General features: G+C 43.6%; 2 protein-coding genes across 13 annotated transcripts in view; one reads left to right on the top strand and one right to left on the bottom strand.

Annotated features, from left to right (window-relative positions):
- tsnaxip1 (translin associated factor X interacting protein 1) overlaps positions 1 to 8,134 on the top strand; it is a 46,435-nt gene extending 38,301 nt beyond the window's left edge. For both annotated transcript variants that reach the window (XM_033036263.1, XM_033036264.1), the window contains 3 exons: positions 2,188 to 2,308; positions 4,247 to 4,353; positions 7,890 to 8,134. In XM_033036263.1, the coding sequence (XP_032892154.1) occupies positions 2,188 to 2,308; positions 4,247 to 4,353; positions 7,890 to 8,088 (427 nt within the window). In that variant the 3' untranslated portion in view covers positions 8,089 to 8,134. The remainder of the gene's footprint in view (positions 1 to 2,187; positions 2,309 to 4,246; positions 4,354 to 7,889) is intronic.
- A 1,612-nt stretch (positions 8,135 to 9,746) lies between these two features.
- cenpt (centromere protein T) overlaps positions 9,747 to 17,152 on the bottom strand; it is a 33,560-nt gene continuing 26,154 nt past the window's right edge. For all 11 annotated transcript variants that reach the window (XM_033036261.1, XM_033036253.1, XM_033036250.1 and 8 more), the window contains 4 exons: positions 16,588 to 16,663; positions 12,274 to 12,426; positions 12,052 to 12,156; positions 9,747 to 10,020 (listed from right to left, as the gene is read on the bottom strand). In XM_033036261.1, the coding sequence (XP_032892152.1) occupies positions 9,897 to 10,020; positions 12,052 to 12,156; positions 12,274 to 12,426; positions 16,588 to 16,663 (458 nt within the window). In that variant the 3' untranslated portion in view covers positions 9,747 to 9,896. The remainder of the gene's footprint in view (positions 10,021 to 12,051; positions 12,157 to 12,273; positions 12,427 to 16,587; positions 16,664 to 17,152) is intronic.

Here is a 17,152-nt window from a genome sequence, read left to right as displayed (position 1 = left end):
GATGAGTTCAGTTTAACTTGGCATCATGATTGGCACAAACATTGTGTGCTCAGGGGGCCTGTCTTTGTGCTGCACTATTCTATGTATATACAAGTTCATCCAAATTCATCTGTTAACGTTAACTTTTGAGGCTTTCATGCCTCAGTTTGTTAATACACCATACATATTCATCCGGGTGCAGCAGCATCTATGGAGCGAAGGAAATAGGCAACGTTTCGGCCAGAAACGTTGCCTATTTCCTTCGCTCCATAGATGCTGCTGCACCCGCTGAGTTTCTCCAGCATTTTTGTGTACCTTTGATTTTCCAGCATCTGCAGTTCCTTCTTAAATACATATTCATCCACCCCTGTAGGATATTGCAAGACTTAATATTAGCAACCATAGCATGCTATGTAGATGTTACTGCAGAAAGGACAGGATCAGTTCTTGATGTGATGTCTGCTTGCACTCTCTCAATGACCATTTGAGTGAGATGTTAGATGTGCCACAATGGGTGGTGGAATACCAACAAAAAGGTCATCTTGCAGCTTCAATTGTGTCATAACATCAAAAGGATTATTTTAACATTTAACTACACTCTATCAATGCAAAATACATTTAACAAGCGTCTGTACTGAGATGAAAGTTTGCTGAAGTTAGCAAGACGTAGGAGATGTATCTCACTGGTTTTGCATGTTGAAACTTTGCTGGGAAAATAAGATAGAGTCTCAGATATAACAAAATGAGAAAATAAAGTTCAAACCTTTAACCATCACCAATAATGCATATAATATTACCACTCTGGTGCCATCAATTATTGCTTTGGTGAGGAGAGGAATAGATCAGGGAGACAGACGCACAGCGTCTCTTGCGCAGAGTAGAGGAATCAAGAACCAGAGGACGAGAGTTTAAAATTAGGGGGGGGAAGATTTAATAGGAACCTAAGGGATAACTTTTTCTACACAAAGGGTGGTGGGTGAGGTTGTTGAGGCAGGGACTATCGTAACATTTAAGAAACATTTAGACAGGTACATGGATAGGACAGGTTTAGAGAGATATGGACCAAACGCAGGCAGGTGGGACTTGTGTAGATGGGACATGTTGGCTGTTGTCGGCAAGTTGAGCCTGTTCAAGGGCCTGTTTCCATGTTGAAAGACTCTACGAAAGAAATTGGGTGTATTTTTCCTGAAAGGCATTAACTGTCCTGTTTAGTGCAATAATGAGTATCAGGCTTTGGGTGGGGGTTTGGGGAGACCGCTCATCAGCTTTCCATTCTGGAACCTGTTATGATCTCCCACCACTGTCGCTGCCCCCTATATTATATTATATTGTATTTATAAATATTTTTATGCCACAAACTGATATTTGCCAAGATTACAATCTTCCCAAGGATAACTTAAATGTTAAAAGAAGGAACTGCAGATGCTGGTTTACAAAAAATACAGCGTTGGAGTAACTCTGCGGATCAGGCAACATCTCTGGAGAACATGTCCTCCAGAGATGCATCCTGACCTGCTGAGTAGCTCCAGCGCTTTATATGTTAGATATTTCTTGGTAGTTCTCATCCTATTCTAGTTATTTCCAAACTGGCGAATGATCTGTTTTTCTACTTCTGTTCTGCAATTGCTATTTATTTTCCCCATCGCCATCACTTTTGTGAAAGATAGACACAAAGTGCTGGAATAACGCAGCGGGTCAGACAGCATCTCAGGAGAAAAAGAGTGGGTGACTTTTTGGTTTGGGAGCCTTCTTTAGACTGCAAGTAGAGGGGAGGAAACTAGAGGTAGGAAAGGGCCACATCGAAGAAGGGCTGGCAACAGATGACCAAGGAAGGGTGGAGACCTTAAAGCCCATTGTTGGCTGGGGAAGAGGTGGTAACAAAGGCCCTGTTGTGACTGGGGGAGAGGGAGCAAGAGCGGAACTATGGGATACAGTGGAGATTCGTGTGAGGACCACTATTTTAGTATCTCTTGCGCCTACTAAAGCAGGCATACTGTGTGTTTAACATTTCTTCCCCATGAAAGTAATCCATTCAATGCAATACTTAATTTCTTCACTGGAATATAAACCTAAATTATGTGTTCAAGTCCCAGACAAGAAGCTATCAATAGCACTAAATGGTCATAAAAATATTTACATTTTCTCTTCATATTTTGGCAAAAGTAGTTGAATGTGTAACTTTGAAAATTTCAAACTTGTTTCTTGCAGTCAAGCCATAAAGTCAGCCCTTCCAAATAAGGGTGGAAATTCCGTCACCGAGCTAGTCGCTGCAGCAACAACCCAACTTGGGGACAGCAAGAAAATTAGTTACAACGCATTATTTACAGAGGTAACTTAATTGCAGTCACACCAACACTAACAGAGTTCAAAACACCATATTCAAGAATATTCAGTCTTGCAGCTGGATGTCCAGACAAGTTTCGGCCATGTTATTTATCAAAAAAAGTTCTCAGTTTACAAGGGAAATCTAATAGTACAATGTATGAGGTGGGTGGGCGTGGGTGTGGCGGGTAGGCATTAGGCCCCTCTCTCTTTGTCTCTCCCCGTTTTCTCTCTGCCCTCACTCTGTACCCCCCCCCCCTCGCTCTCTAGACTCGCCTTCGAGTGGGAGGGGCTATGCGTCAGTGGATAGGGCGGTTATGGGGTAAAAGGAGCATATTAATATAATATCAAGGGGGATAGTTAGCGTGTGTGCGGGGGGTAGTTAGTGTATGTGGGGGTGGTTAGTGTGTGTGATGCCGCATGCCACCGCCCCCCCCTCCCCCCAACCGCGCGTTGGGGGAACAGACCCAACGAGTCTACACTTGGTATAGTGCTTATTAAAACTCTGTGTGTGTGTGTGTGTGTGTGTGTGTCATTTCGCCTTTGAAATGTATCTCCTCGAAAACCAGACGCCGAAACGGGGACATTTTTACATATTTCAGTAGCGATTTACCTTATGGTTTTAGAAATCCACTCCTCTGTAAATTTGGTTAATTATTTCCCGAGATGTTTACTAAAATTCACCACCAATCTGACGATTTTTCCAAATCAAACCGCTGCCCAGCTGTATGACGTCACAATGCCCTTGCTCGAGGCCCACCTGCATCCTGGCCCCGCCCCTAGATGAAAGCAGCTGGTCAACGCGCAGGCGCACTTTTTTCCACGTGTTACGTCACCACCCTCCCCCCCCCCCCGTTCTTCAAAAGGCGCAGAAATAACGAGCAAGTTCTGCAGATCCCGAGGTCACCGGCACTCACGCGCTGAAGAGGGGGAGAGGGGGAAGAGGAGGAGGGGGGAGAAGAGGAGGGGGGAGGGGTGGAGGGGGGTAGAGGGAGAGGGGGGGTAGAGGTGGGGGGGGGAGGGGGGAGGTGGGGAAAGAGTGGGGGAGAGAGGAGGGGGGAGGTGGGGAAAGAGTGGGGGAGAGAGGAGGGGGTACTCTTCCCCCCCCCCCTTATGTTTGACAGGGCCACAATAATTACATTTTTAGTCATTTATCCTGCAAATGAATTTATACATACGAGTACTGACTCCTGTAGCCATAAACATGTTACTAGCACGACACCGTCTTGGTTTCCTTAGCAGTGTTCTCATGGCATAATTATAGGACACCTTTAGTCTCCGCAAACTTGTCTTTCCATAGTTCAACCACAGGTGCGCAGTATAGAGTGGTGTGCAATATGCTCTAAACAGCAACATCTTCACCACATCTATCAGTCCAACAAAGAAAGGTGATAGCTGGCAGTTCAGATTCAAGAACAGCCTCCTCCCCACTGCTCTCAGACTCCTGAGCTAATCAAGTGTTTAACACCTCTTTCCTGAAGGTGCTGTCACGTACATTTACTCTTAGCTCTACCTCATTTGGTTATTCTGTTGTACTTTAATATTTGAGCACAATTTCAGATTGCACTACAATCTTGCACCATTCTGCGGTTTTGCACGTTGTATTTATTATTGTAATTAGCTTTAATGTATGTATACTGTTGACTGTGAGCTTCACATGAACTAGGAATTTCTTGCACCCTGGCACTGCATAAGTGATGATATTTACAGGCTATATTCAAAATACCACTAAGTGAAATTCAACTTAATGCAATAAAAAATGTCTATGATTTTACTTAGTACCATTTCCAAAGGAAAATTTTGCCTGTAGGTTTTAGTTATTTTTAAATAATTTAAATTACCCCTCATTCAGCATTGGAGGAAGGTTTCCCTGAGCTCACAGAGAAGCTCTGGGTACAATTAATAAACTTGTTTTTCATTTTATTCTTCTTCTGTTGCTTTACAGCATAGAGATAGCGTACCAGCAATGTTTATTACATTGTTACAACGCCAATACACTGCAGAGAGAACAAAGTACATTGAAGAACTAAGAAATGTATTGGAAGATAAAGAGTAAGAGACAGATCTTATTATGGTTTTCACTCTAACAGATAGATTATTTATGTATTGCAAAAGGCATTATACATGGTTGGCTGCAAGTTACAAAAGTTAAATTGAGCAGTTCTGATTTCATAAAGCAGTTGACTTTCAACAAGCTTTTGAAAGATACAGGATAAAAAGCAGGCCCTTCGTCACACTGACTCCAGGCCAACCATCGATCACTCGTTCACACAAGTTCTAGCTTATCTCACTTTCACATCCACCCATTACACACTTGGGGCAATTTGCAGAGGCCAACTGACCTACAAACTCGCTTGTCTTTGAGGTGTGGGTGGAAACTGGAGCGCCCAGAGGAAGCCCATGCAGTCACAGGAGAATGTGCAATCTCCACACAGACAGCACCCAAGATCGGGATTGAATCCAGGTCTCCAGCGGACAAGGCAGCAGCTCTGCCAGCTGTGCCACTGTGCTTCCCTTGTCATGAACCTCTAACTTTAGTTTAGGGATGCAGTGCGGAAACGGGCCCTTCAGCCCACCGAGTCCGCGCCGATTAGCACTATCCTACACACTGGTGACAATTTACAAATTTTACTGAAGCCAATTATCCTACACATCTGTACATCATGTGTGGGAGGAAACCAGAGCACCTGCAGAAAACCCGATTGGCCACAGGGAGAACGTACAAAATGTACAGACAGCACCCGTATTCGGGATCGAGCCCGGGTCTCTGGCGCTGTAAGGCAGCAACTGTACTGCTCCATCACCGTGCCGCCCTCTAGCTATTATCACTTTAACCATTGATTTAAAAAATGTTGTTAAACAATATTCCATCAACTTAGTAGATAGCTTAGATTGTATGATGGTATTATGTATCATTATAGAAATTAGATTACTGATTTTCTAGGCAGCAAATTAATGGGCGACTAGTTTGTTATGATGATCACAAATAACAACAGTATTTAATTCAGACAGTTTTTGTTGGAAGGTTTTTCATTGAGTTTCAGAGAATTGTTGGAAGGCATTTCCTAAAGTTTCAGAGAATTTAGTTCACTTTAATACAGTAAACCCCTGTTATAACAGACTATAGGAGGGTGGGGTGGGAGGGGGAGGGGGGTGGGTGGTCTCCGTTATTGCCGATTGCCTGCTATAACCGAGTAAGATATTATCATTGTATGTAGCTGAAACAAAGATCTGCAGATGGTGGTGAATACGCAAAAGGACACAAAGTACTGGAGTAACTCAGCAGGTCAGGCAGCATCTATGGAGAACATGGATAGATGACATCGGAACCCTTCTGCAGACTAATTCAGTCAGCCGAGTTACACCAACAGTGTCATTTCATCTTAAAACTAGACACCAAAGCCACTTGTCTGCACCAGTGATCCTTTCTTCACTCACCGCACGATCCGGTTGAGACGGTTCGCATTGTAGCACCTGACCGACGGTGCTTTCTTCAGGCCCGCTGCCTGCAACAGGGCACTGTGAGGCTCCCTCCCCACTCACCTGCTACTGCTTCTTCCTGTTGACCACTGCCTCCTCACCTGCAATTGCTGACATCTTCCAAGGTGGAGTACGTTGTGGACTCCAGAGGAGGAGGAGGTGGCAGTGGAGGAGGGATCGGTGGAGTGGACAAGGCGAAGGGAGAAGGAGGAAGCAGCAGCGATGGAGCGGACAAAGTGACGGCCAACAGGAAGAAGCAGCAGCTGGTGAGAGGAGAGGGAACCCCACTGTGACCAAGCGCGAGCTGTGAGTAGCAGTGGCCTGAAGAAAGCTCTTTCCCCAGGGGCTACTATGTGCACTGCGTCAACCAGACCATGAAGTGCGTGAAGAAGGGCTCGCTGGTGCAGCTAAAAATTCTCCCAGCATTGATCTGTGTAGACCTTTTGCTAGCAAACAATAGCGACATACAATGTTGTTCTGAAAAACCCGCAATAGAAAACGAAGTAAGTTTTGAATGTAGGCCAGTGTGGAAAACTCAAGTGACTCGTAGGTTTAGTCATAGTAGGTCGTAGTTGGTCAGCATGTTAGTCATAGATAATCGAGGGTAGTCGTAGGTAGTCGTAGATAGTCTTCATCATAGTCGAAGGAGGTCGAAGGAGATCGAAGGAGGTCGTCTTCACTCTCCACTATTCGGTGTCCAATTTTCCCGAAGTTAGTCGTAGCAAGTCGAAGCTGGTCTTCAACATAGTCGAAGAAGGTCGAAGGAGGTCTTCTACATAGTTGAAGGAGGTCTTCAACATGTCACTTTTTCAAACTCTTCTAAACTCGCCAATTAGGTCGCCCAAGTGGGACAGCCCCTTCAGTTTAAAAATATCACAACAGTGCTTCCTTCATAATTTGCTCTCTGACAATTTCCCCATCTAAGCTGGTCTCCAATTTGTTCCAGTTCCTTTTAAAATTCCTTCAATAGACTTCATTGTCAAATCAGCTAATGCTATGGGAACTGAAAGTACATATATTTCCAGTGGGGCATCTAGGCACAATCCACTTTCATTCATTGACTGAAATGAACATACAGTAGTTCCTTGGATGGCTTATAAAAATATAAGAATGCAAACATATAGGTTGGTTAATAAAAATTTCAACCTGAAAGAGCCATGTATTTAACAGATGTGGCAAATTGCTATCCTATTGGTGAAGGGAACTGATTATTTTGCAACTGCAGCTCTTGGTATCTTTTATTTTGCTCAATCAGAAAGGCATTCATGTAATAAACCTTTAACTAAAAATAGTATCCAGGCAAAAGTTACAGAATTTTAGTTGATTTGATAAATTATACACAGCAGTGATATGGAGGGAAATGGACAGGATGGGATAATGGGTGGAAAGTTATAGAGAGGGGAATAAGAGGAAAATCACGGATTCCTCACCCCTCCTCTCCCTCCCTTTTCTGGCACCCTTTTGTTTCCATTTTACCATGAGCCTCTAACCCATCTCCACCCTTATGCCGATCATTCCCCCTCACCTGTATCCACCATTTGTCAGCTGTTGCTCACCTCCCTTCACCAACTATCTTCCCTCGACCCCATCAATCTGAAGAAGGGTCCGAACCCAAAATGTCATCTGTCCTTTTCTTTCCACAGATGCTGCCTGATCCGCTGAGTTCCTCCAGTACTATTTTTGTTTCATGCAGCAGTCGACATTGTATCAGTGTCAACTGAATATCAAAAAAATGAAAGGACAGCCATGCAGCTAATTGTTGCTTTCATATTCATAAATAGTATAATTTAAACTGGAAACAATATATTCTGACGCACAGTTAAACAGTCCAAGGGAGAATCATAAATATCCCTTAAGGCACACAGTACTTCAGGTTTGTTTATATATTAATCTGATCAGAACAAGTGGCTTTAGAAATTCAAAATAGCATTCTCTCAAATATACTCTAATGCTCTTTATAAATGTAAATTACAATTGGGCCTTCTAGGGAGTGTGTCCTGGGAAAGCAATGATGTTAAAGGGATTCTTATTGTCAAACTTGTATATAATTCATATAACACATAAGCAGAAGAAATATTGATTGTGTCTTACCTGTTATTTATCCAAAGGGAGCTGACTGTAAGTGACCTAAAAAAGGCTTTTGAAACAATCGATCCTTCTATAGGTACACAAACCCTGGCTACATATTTAGGTCAAGGTTTCCAAACTACAGGTGAATCACTTACTGAGGCTTCTGTGGCAGACACTGACATTATATTAGACCGACTACAAGCAAATGATGTGAAGAGGATAGGACCATCTCGATAGTACAGATATATTTCAATTGTTATTTTAAATAAATTACATGTTGTAAAGATTGCAGTCTTGCTTATTGCTAATGTTTTAAAATCGCTTAATATTGTACAATTGTTTTTAATTATGGGAATATGGTTACATGAGAAGACCATTTCAGGAAATCTTCAAAAAACATCAATTATATGCTTAAATAAAACTGCTATTTATTTTAAGGCAGAATATACGTGCACCATGATAAATGCAAGTTAAAAGTCACACTGATAGTATGACGTGTCTAATTATAGATTCAAATTGTCATATTGTAGTAATTCTGTGCTAATAAGATATGACACATTGGTTGTCAACAGAAAGCATGAAGAAAGATCCTTCAGCCCTTTGTCTGTGTTGATCATTGAGCACCCATTTAAAAAAAAACACTAAACCTAACCTGACCCATTTTCTGCCCATATTTTTAGCCTTGAGACTAAAATGTTATGCCACTGTTATTTCCTTCCATTTCCTAACAGCAGTAGCATTTAGTGCACTCAAGCTCCACGTACACAACAGCTTCCGCCCCTGTCCCACTTAGGAAACCTGAACGGAAACCTCTAGAGACTTTGCGCCCCACCCAAGGTTTCCGTGTGGTTCCCGGAGGTTGCAGGTGGTTGCAGGTAGTGGAAGCAGGTAGGGAGACTGACAAAAACCTCCGGGAACCGCACAGAAACCTTGGGTGGGGCGCAAAGTCTCCAGAGGTTTCCGTTCAGGTTTCCTAAGTGGGACAGGGGCATTATTCATCTAGAAGACCATTCTTCATGCACAAAAGTATGCAGTGAGGATTAGGAGGCTGCAGAACTATGGGGGCAAATAGCTTGGTGTAGTACACTTTAGAGATAGTATTTATCCAGGAATGTGCATCTTCAAGTGAGATTGAATAACTCCCCCTCCTCCTCACTTTCACCCCCCCTCCCTCCCCCCCCCCCCCCCCCCGTGTGTATGGGGGGGGGTGGTTAGTGTGTGTGATGCCGCAGGCCCCCCCGCAACAGAGAGGACGGGACACACTTGGTCTAGTATTTTACAAATATTGGTTATGGAGGTCAGTAAATTAGGAATACAAAACCAAAATAGTGAAGATTTTATATTTTATTTATTTTTCAGAAAATGTAATCAATGCTATAAAAATTACTTTCGTAGTAATTTAGTGAACATTCAACAACTATGTTCACATATAGCTCTTCTCTTTATGCTGGCGGTTTCATTGGATATCTTTAACCTGTTTGCTTGTAAGTACGATTACATGTCATTTAAAATTAGCAATCTTTCTCAAAGGAGGCAGTGCAGTTAGTGGCAAAGTTCATAGACAAATTTTGTAATTGGGGCTAAGACATTATTTGGGCTAAGTTTGGGAAGGATAATTCAGTCAATGATGCTGCAACTCATTTGAGAGTTCTGAATGTCAACCGTTAATATCAGAAGTACTTAATAAAAGCATGAATCAATTTGATGATATCTAAATGTTGTTTGGAGTCTCTTCAACCATGTGCTTTTACCTCTGACAATGAAATGACAATGAAAAGCTGTAAAAAACAAATTGAAAATAGTAATTAGGTAAATACTTTAAATTTGATCGCTGGATTAAATCTGATGCTACTACTATCAATTTTCCTGTCAAAGGAAAGGTTTCTGAACTTGTGAAAGTTTGAAGAGTTTATAAAATAGTTTTATTTCGACATTTGATCTTCATAAAAGTGAAACATTTCTACTTGCTTACGTAGATTTATAGTTTATAATTTAGCAATCAAAAGCAAGTAGTTTGTGGAGACAATCGCTTTTATACATGCGGGCTATTTTTTAGGAATCATCTTATTCCCGCTGACAGCCATTGGAATTAGCTTTTCTCTGCATTCCATAGATAGATGGTTTTCAATGAGGACATTCAATGGCATCTTGGCAGTCACAAAACCCTGTCTAAGAAACATTTAAAAAAAGAGAGAATTTAGCGACAAGTTCAATATATGGACCCTAAATACATTCTCTCAGATCAGTTAAGGATTCTTACACAATTTTATAAGATGGCCACGGTGTTACTAGTAAATGCCAGTTAGATCTGGTTTTTTTGCACATGCAAACTAACTACAGAAGTTCCAAGTTTACAATGATTAACATTGTATCACAACTTGATGGAGCCCTAGAACAATGAAGTCCAGCAGCATTCATGGTGCCGGGATGACCCTACAGACTTTGCAGAAAATTGCACATTATTCCCCTCTGGATGACTCTATTGTAATCATGTATTGTTTTGCCGCTGACTAGTTAGCACGCAACAAAAACTTTTCGTTGTACCTCGGTACACATGATAATAAACTAAACTCAAACTCTTCATATTCCTGGTCTTTAAATTCGTTTTTTGTGTTAAAAATGTTGCACAGGAAAACAATACATTTTCCAATCAATACAGCAAATTTCAAGTGAGTGCAGGAAGTAGGGCCTCCGTGAGTAAAAGAGTGTGAGTGCATTGAGCCAAATGCCAAACTATCAGGATTTCTGATTACGGTATTTCCCGGCAATGAAAACGCACCTGCGTCAAAGACGCATCCCCATTTTGAGTTGCTAAATTTTGAAAAAAAGTCTGGCGGGACAGAATTTCTCACGCTCCAAAAATATATAAATAAATAAAGTAACAATTCAATTTGTCCAAGGCTTCCAGATCTCCTTCATTCTGAATGACTGAATGGGTGGAGGGTGACAGCAGGTGGAAAGATGGTGGGAACAACGGGAGCACACCGGGATAAGTTGAATCAGTTATGATCTTATTGAATGACAATACTAGTTCAAGGGACCAATTGGGGGGGAAAATTCCTTTCACAGCGTGTGGGAAGACTGGCCCGGGTCAGTAAGGGCAGGAGCATTGAGAAGGAGGGGGTCGGGGATCATGCCAGAAACTCACTAACCACTGCCGCAGCGCTCCGGACGCAGAGCCACCGCATTGTGACTGCTCCTCCCGCTCGCCGGCCTCGCTCATGTCAGCCGCTTCCCGCAAATCCATAAATTCCGACTGCCGCCGGGAGCAGGACATGGCCTCACTTGCTGCGCTGGGTGACACTGCATGGCATTCACTGCCCGGTTCATGTCTTTCAAGAGCAAAGATCATAGAGCGGAGTGGGTCAGCGGGTGGTGGATAACAGGACAGCGGGCGGTGGGGCTTACTCCTGTGTCAGCGCGAGTAACCTCAATTAGTCCCTTGATCGCACTGACACAGGAGTAAGGTCCTCCGCCCGCTGTCCCGTTATCCATCGCCCGCTGATCCGCTCCACTCTATGATCTTTGCTCTTGAGCTGGTCCCCTCAATGTCCGGTCCCGGCGGCCGCTCACAGCCAGCCGAGCTACTTCCCTCCCCTGCCACAATGCGGTGGCTCCGCGCCCGGAGCGCCGCGGCGAGTTGCTGGCATGATCCCCGATCCCCGCCTTCTCAACGCTCCTGCCCGTGCTGACCCGGGCCAGACTCCCCACACACTGTGAAAGGAACTCTTTCCACCCCCCCCAGCGGCGCTGTCCTTTTACAGCCGCCTCCCACTTCACAGCCGCTTCCCATCAGCTGTCAGCAATGAGGGATAGACTTGGCTATCCTTCAGTACAGCAACATCGTTCTTGATGTTGCTGTACTGAGGGATAGCCATGTCTATCTTGGCTAACAACCTAACCTTCGGCCTCCAAGACGCAGATAAATCTTCGTGCCTTATTTTTGGGTATAAAATAGCGTCTTCATTGCCGGGAAATACGGTATTTGGAAAGTGAACTGTTGGAATTTAACCGTACCTGCTCCTATTTTCAGTGTGAGATTATTTGATTGTTAACAATATACAATAGCCTCTTCCCTACACTAATCCTTAATAACTGAACAAGATCAGAAAGTACCCAGTGAAAAATAATGAAGCTGTTTGCAGAATAAACTGGTTTCTGTGAACTGGCTGTTTATCATGACTTGATTCAAACCCTCACCTTTTCATTAGCAGTTCCAAGTCTTCTTTTTCAATGGTTCTTCTTTTAGCATGTTTGCTGTAAACATCCATATCATCACAGAGCTGTTTGAAATACAACTCCAGGCTGCAATAAAAAAAGCATTTGTAAAAACAGCAGAGGCATTACCATTATAATGAAAATTAATTTGAAAGATTAATATTTGAACAATTTGCAATATTTTGTGCATAAAGCTCCACTTGCCACTGGTTAATTGCTCCAAATGACTCCTTCTTCACTCTCATTTTGGCATAGTGGTTAAACACAGACTTCACAAAGCTGCTTGGCAAAACAGTTTTCTTTCGAATTTGTTTTGGCTTTCTTGGATTATTTACTTTTGCAAGTGGTTTCTGTGCCCTGATGAAAAAGGATGCAATATTTAACAACAGCACAAGCAACACTTTAAGTAATAAAGGACCCGATACCTATAAAGCAGATTCGAAATCAAAAACATGTATTTCACATCTATACCATGTTTCCCAGTTCAATTGCACTTTGCTAAGCAGACATTTCTTTAGATCAGAAGTTGACAGACCGGCAAGCCGCTGGCCATATCCCAACAGCAGGCCTGTGAATCGGGTAACCTGCCCGGAGAGGGAAGCCGCAAGAGGAGGAGGGAGGGAGATGGCAGCGGACGCTGGACAAAAGGCCCTCTAAGAAGAACTGGGGGGAGGGGGTAGGGGTTCTTACTTTCTGCGCCCTCAAGGTTGGATGCTGGAGGTGCACCCCGGGGAACAAGGGCAGAAGAGGGTCGTGCAAGTAGAGGGACACCGGCTCATGGGTCGACCGGAATGGAGGAGACGGCTGCACAAGCCTTTGTGGACAACTGCAGCTGGGACTGTAAAATGGCGCCAAGATGGCACCTCTTCCATATAGACTCAGTGGGCTGCCCCCTCATCTTCACCATGGATGTCCGGTCACTCTACACCTCCATCCCCCACCAGGATGGCCTCAGAGCCCTCCGGTTCTTCCTCGACCAGAGGAGCAACCTATACCCAGCCACTGACACTCTCCTCCGCTTAGCGGAGTTGGTCCTCACCCTCAATAACTTTACATTTGACTCCTCCCATTTCCTCCAAACACAAGGCGTAGCTATGGGCACACGCATGGGCCCCAGCTACGCCTGCCTCTTTGTCGGGTACGTTGAACAATCCTTGTTCGATGCGTACCAGGGCCCCATCCCCGACCTCTACCTCCGCTACATTGACGACTGCTTTGGTGCCACCTCCTGCACCCACACACAACTGACTGACTTCATCCACTTCACCACCAACTTCCATCCGGCACTCCAATACACCTGGACGATTTCAGACACTTCCCTACCATTCCTTGACCTCACCATCTCCATCGCAGGGGACAGACTCCTGACCGACATACATTATAAACCCACTGACTCACATGGCTATCTGGACTACACGTCTTCCCACCCTGCCCCCTGTAAAGACTCCATCCCCTACTCCCAATTCCTCCGCCTACGCCGCATCTGTTCCCAGGATGAGACATTTCATACCAGGGCATCGGAAATGTCCTCGTTCTTCAGGGAACGGGGATTCCCCTCCGCCACCATAGATGAGGCTCACACCAGGGTCTCATCCATACCCCGCAACACTGCTCTCTCTCCCCATCCCCGCACACGCAACAAGGGCAGAGTCCCTCTGGTCCTCACCTTTCACCCCACCAGCCAGCAAATACAACACATAATCCTCCGCCATTTCCGCCACCTCCAACGTGACCCCACCACTCGCCACATCTTCCCATCTCCCCCCATGTCTGCCTTCCGCAAAGACCGCTCCCTCCGCAACTCCCTCGTCAATTCTTCCCTTCCCTCCCGCACCACCCCCACCCCCGGCCCTTTCCGTTGCAACCGCAAGAAATGCAACACCTGTCCCTTCACCTCCCCCCTCGACTCCATTCAAGGTCCCAAGCAGTCGTTCCAGGTGCGACAAAGGTTCACCTGTATCTCCTCCAACCTCATCTACTGCATCCGCTGCTCTAGATGTCAGCTGATTTACATCGGTGAGACCAAGCGTAGGTTGGGCGACCGTTTCGCCGAACACCTCCGCTCAGTCCGCAATAACCTACCTGACCTCCCGGTGGCTCAGCACTTCAACTCCCCCTCCCATTCCCAATCCGACCTCTCTGTCCTGGGTCTCCTCCATTGCCAGAGTGAGCAACAGCGGAAATTGGAGGAACAGCACCTCATATTCCGTCTGGGGTCCTTGCGTCCCTATGGCATCAACATTGAATTCTCCCAATTTGGCTAGCCCGTGCTGTCTCCTCCCCTTCCTTCACCCTCTAGCTGTCTCCTCCCACCCTCCCATCCGCCCGCCCTCGGGCTCCTCCTCCTCCTCCCTTTGTCCTTCTTTCTTTCCCCACCCCCTATCAGTCTGAAGAAGGGTTTCGGCCCGAAACGTCGCCTATTTCCTTCGCTCCATAGATGCTGCTGCACCCGCTGAGTTTCCCCAGCAATTTTGTGTACCTTCGATATTCCAGCATCTGCAGTTCCCTTTTGAACACGGGCTGTTCTGTACATTCTGTACTAACCAGGTGATTGTGCTTATGTATGGTGCTAGTCTTGCTGAGGTGTATGCAAAAAAATATTTCACTGTAGCTTGGTACACGTGATATAAACCATTGAACTCTTGTCAGAATTGCCACAACACAATAACCCGATCGTTATCTCTATCCTCCCCAAGCATTTCTGTCGTCTTCCAAAGTGCAAAACCTAATGCACAAGCACATTGGATGTGAACATTGATAATACCTCTTCCAATATAGAAAATACAAAAACATCTCTGTTAGAGAAGCAAAGTGACAGAAAATTTGATCTAATCTGCCTAAGAAGATGATATTTAATCATGAATCTGGAGAGCTCCTAATGGGGCGAAGAGCATCGAACACTAACCACAATGAACACCAAAGGCAACATCAAAATATCTTGTTATACCTGAAACTCTGGTTTTAGTTTTAGAGATACGGTGTGGAAAGAGGCCCTTCAGCCCACCAGTCTGCACCGATCAGCGGTCCCCCGCGCGCTAACACTATCCTGCTCAACACACTAGGGACAATTTACATTTATACCAAGCTAATTAACCTACAAACCTGTACGTCTTTGGAGTGTTGGAGGAAACCAAAGATCTGGGAGAAAACCCACGCAGGTCACGGGGAGAATGTACAAACTCCGTACAGACAAGCAGCCATAGTCAGGATCAAACCTTGGTCTCTGGTCTGGGTATCTGATTTAGGCATTGATATTTGATTCATTTTACTACTACTATACAAAAGGAAAGCCATTTCATCTTTTCTCTAAAGCAAAATTTGCGACACTCCAGGAAACATTTCCACAATTGGAAACACAAGCTCATGTCAATTTTCCTCTCTCACGCCTTCAGTAGCACTGATGCCAAACTTAGCAATTCAGGCACAATCTTTGTTGAGCTGTCGCTTCAAAGACCATGGATGTTAAACCATGATTCTTGCTCTGTTTGCGTCTACATAACACCAGTGAATTACATTTGGTAACCAAGTCACCAGAGGAGCTGCCAATGGACTAACGGTTGCAGAGAGCAGTGGGGAAAGGAAAACATCAACTGTTGAGTATAAAGGAACTCAAAATATGGACGTGGGCAGGGGGAAGATTGACAGTGATATTTTGTTCATGAGTCCAGCCAACATGACTGAAGACAGGATGCAAAACATTTAACTACTCATCTTATCAATTTATGCATTGTCAAGTTTTTTCTGGAGCATCACGTTTACCATTACATTTACAAACTCCTCCAGACTCATGAAACAGAAAATGGCAAGATACAGCACCCCCCCCATATGTTTGGGACAGACCCATCATTTATTTATTTGCCTCTGTCCTCCACAATTTGAGATTTGTAAAAGAAGAAATTACATGTGGTTAAATCTCAAATTGCAGAGTACCAGAGGCAAATAAATAAATGAGGGGTCTGTCCCAAATATTATGGAGGGCACTGTAGATACTGAAAATAAAGCATGGACAAGTTCCTATTAAATAAAAAATCATCCCAATCCTACGCTTGCAAAATAGAGCTGTCCAGATTTAGTACCGAGGCAAGACAGAGATGGAAAAGACTGAAAGAGAATTCAAATAAAAGCCAATTTGTTAGGCTGAACTACATTTACATCATTCTAATTTGAAACTTCATTAAAACATTTACAATTATCAGTATTTTAATTTATTTCTATGTCTGAGAATTTTATTTTGAAAGCTAAATTTGACAAAGTATGGATCTCTCAAGATCAGGAAAGACCAGGTCACTGTTGCCATCTCTCTACTGGTCTCGAGCTAAGGCCAAGCAGCCTTAATTTAAGAGCTCCACTGGAGTGAGAATTGTAAAAAAAAAAACAATGAAGAAAAGAAATTAATATCTGAAAGATAAGCAGCTCTTTAATTTGGTGTTTTCTGTAAAAATTGCCTTTCTCTTCCCTCCCTCCACACCAAATCCATATGCAGAATTGGAGCAATGCTTGCATACCGACAGTACTTACCGTCTACCCAGTATTTTGAGAAAGTGTGGTGTGGTCAGTAATGGAGAGGATTTCAATAACTTCTCACTTGAACTCACTTTATGAGTTTCCAGATCATGAAAGAAAATAAAAGATATGGATTAGATTGCGTGTGTAAACGTTTACATGATTAAATTACTTTATATAATAGCAATGTTACAAAATTTTGAGATTTTTAAAATCAAGTCTAATTTATCCCATCAGATAAAGCATAAAAAGAAGTTTAATTTGACACCTAATTCACTTTCATATCTTCAGTATTAAAAAAGTTATGGCCATTTTCATACTCGGAAATTAGCATCTTGTTCCCTATTGCTTTTTCATTGACTTAACACAAATGCTGTGATCGAGAATAGTCTAAAGCCCATAACTTTCTTAAAAATTAAGAGAACTGAAAGAAATTTTCAGTTATTATAGATTGAAGCATTCTGAAACAAATATGAAACAATCTTACTTAGATGACTTGAAATTAAAACATATAATTAGTTAGTTACGTAATTGTAGCTAATTACAAAATTCAATTACTAGATCTAAACATCTATCCATT

The sequence above is a fragment of the Amblyraja radiata genome, chromosome 17 (genome assembly GCF_010909765.2).
Source record: "Amblyraja radiata isolate CabotCenter1 chromosome 17, sAmbRad1.1.pri, whole genome shotgun sequence".
NCBI classification, from domain to species: domain Eukaryota; kingdom Metazoa; phylum Chordata; class Chondrichthyes; order Rajiformes; family Rajidae; genus Amblyraja; species Amblyraja radiata.
The sequence above is the reverse complement of the archived record's forward strand: the minus strand, read 5'-3'. Positions and strand labels throughout refer to the sequence as shown.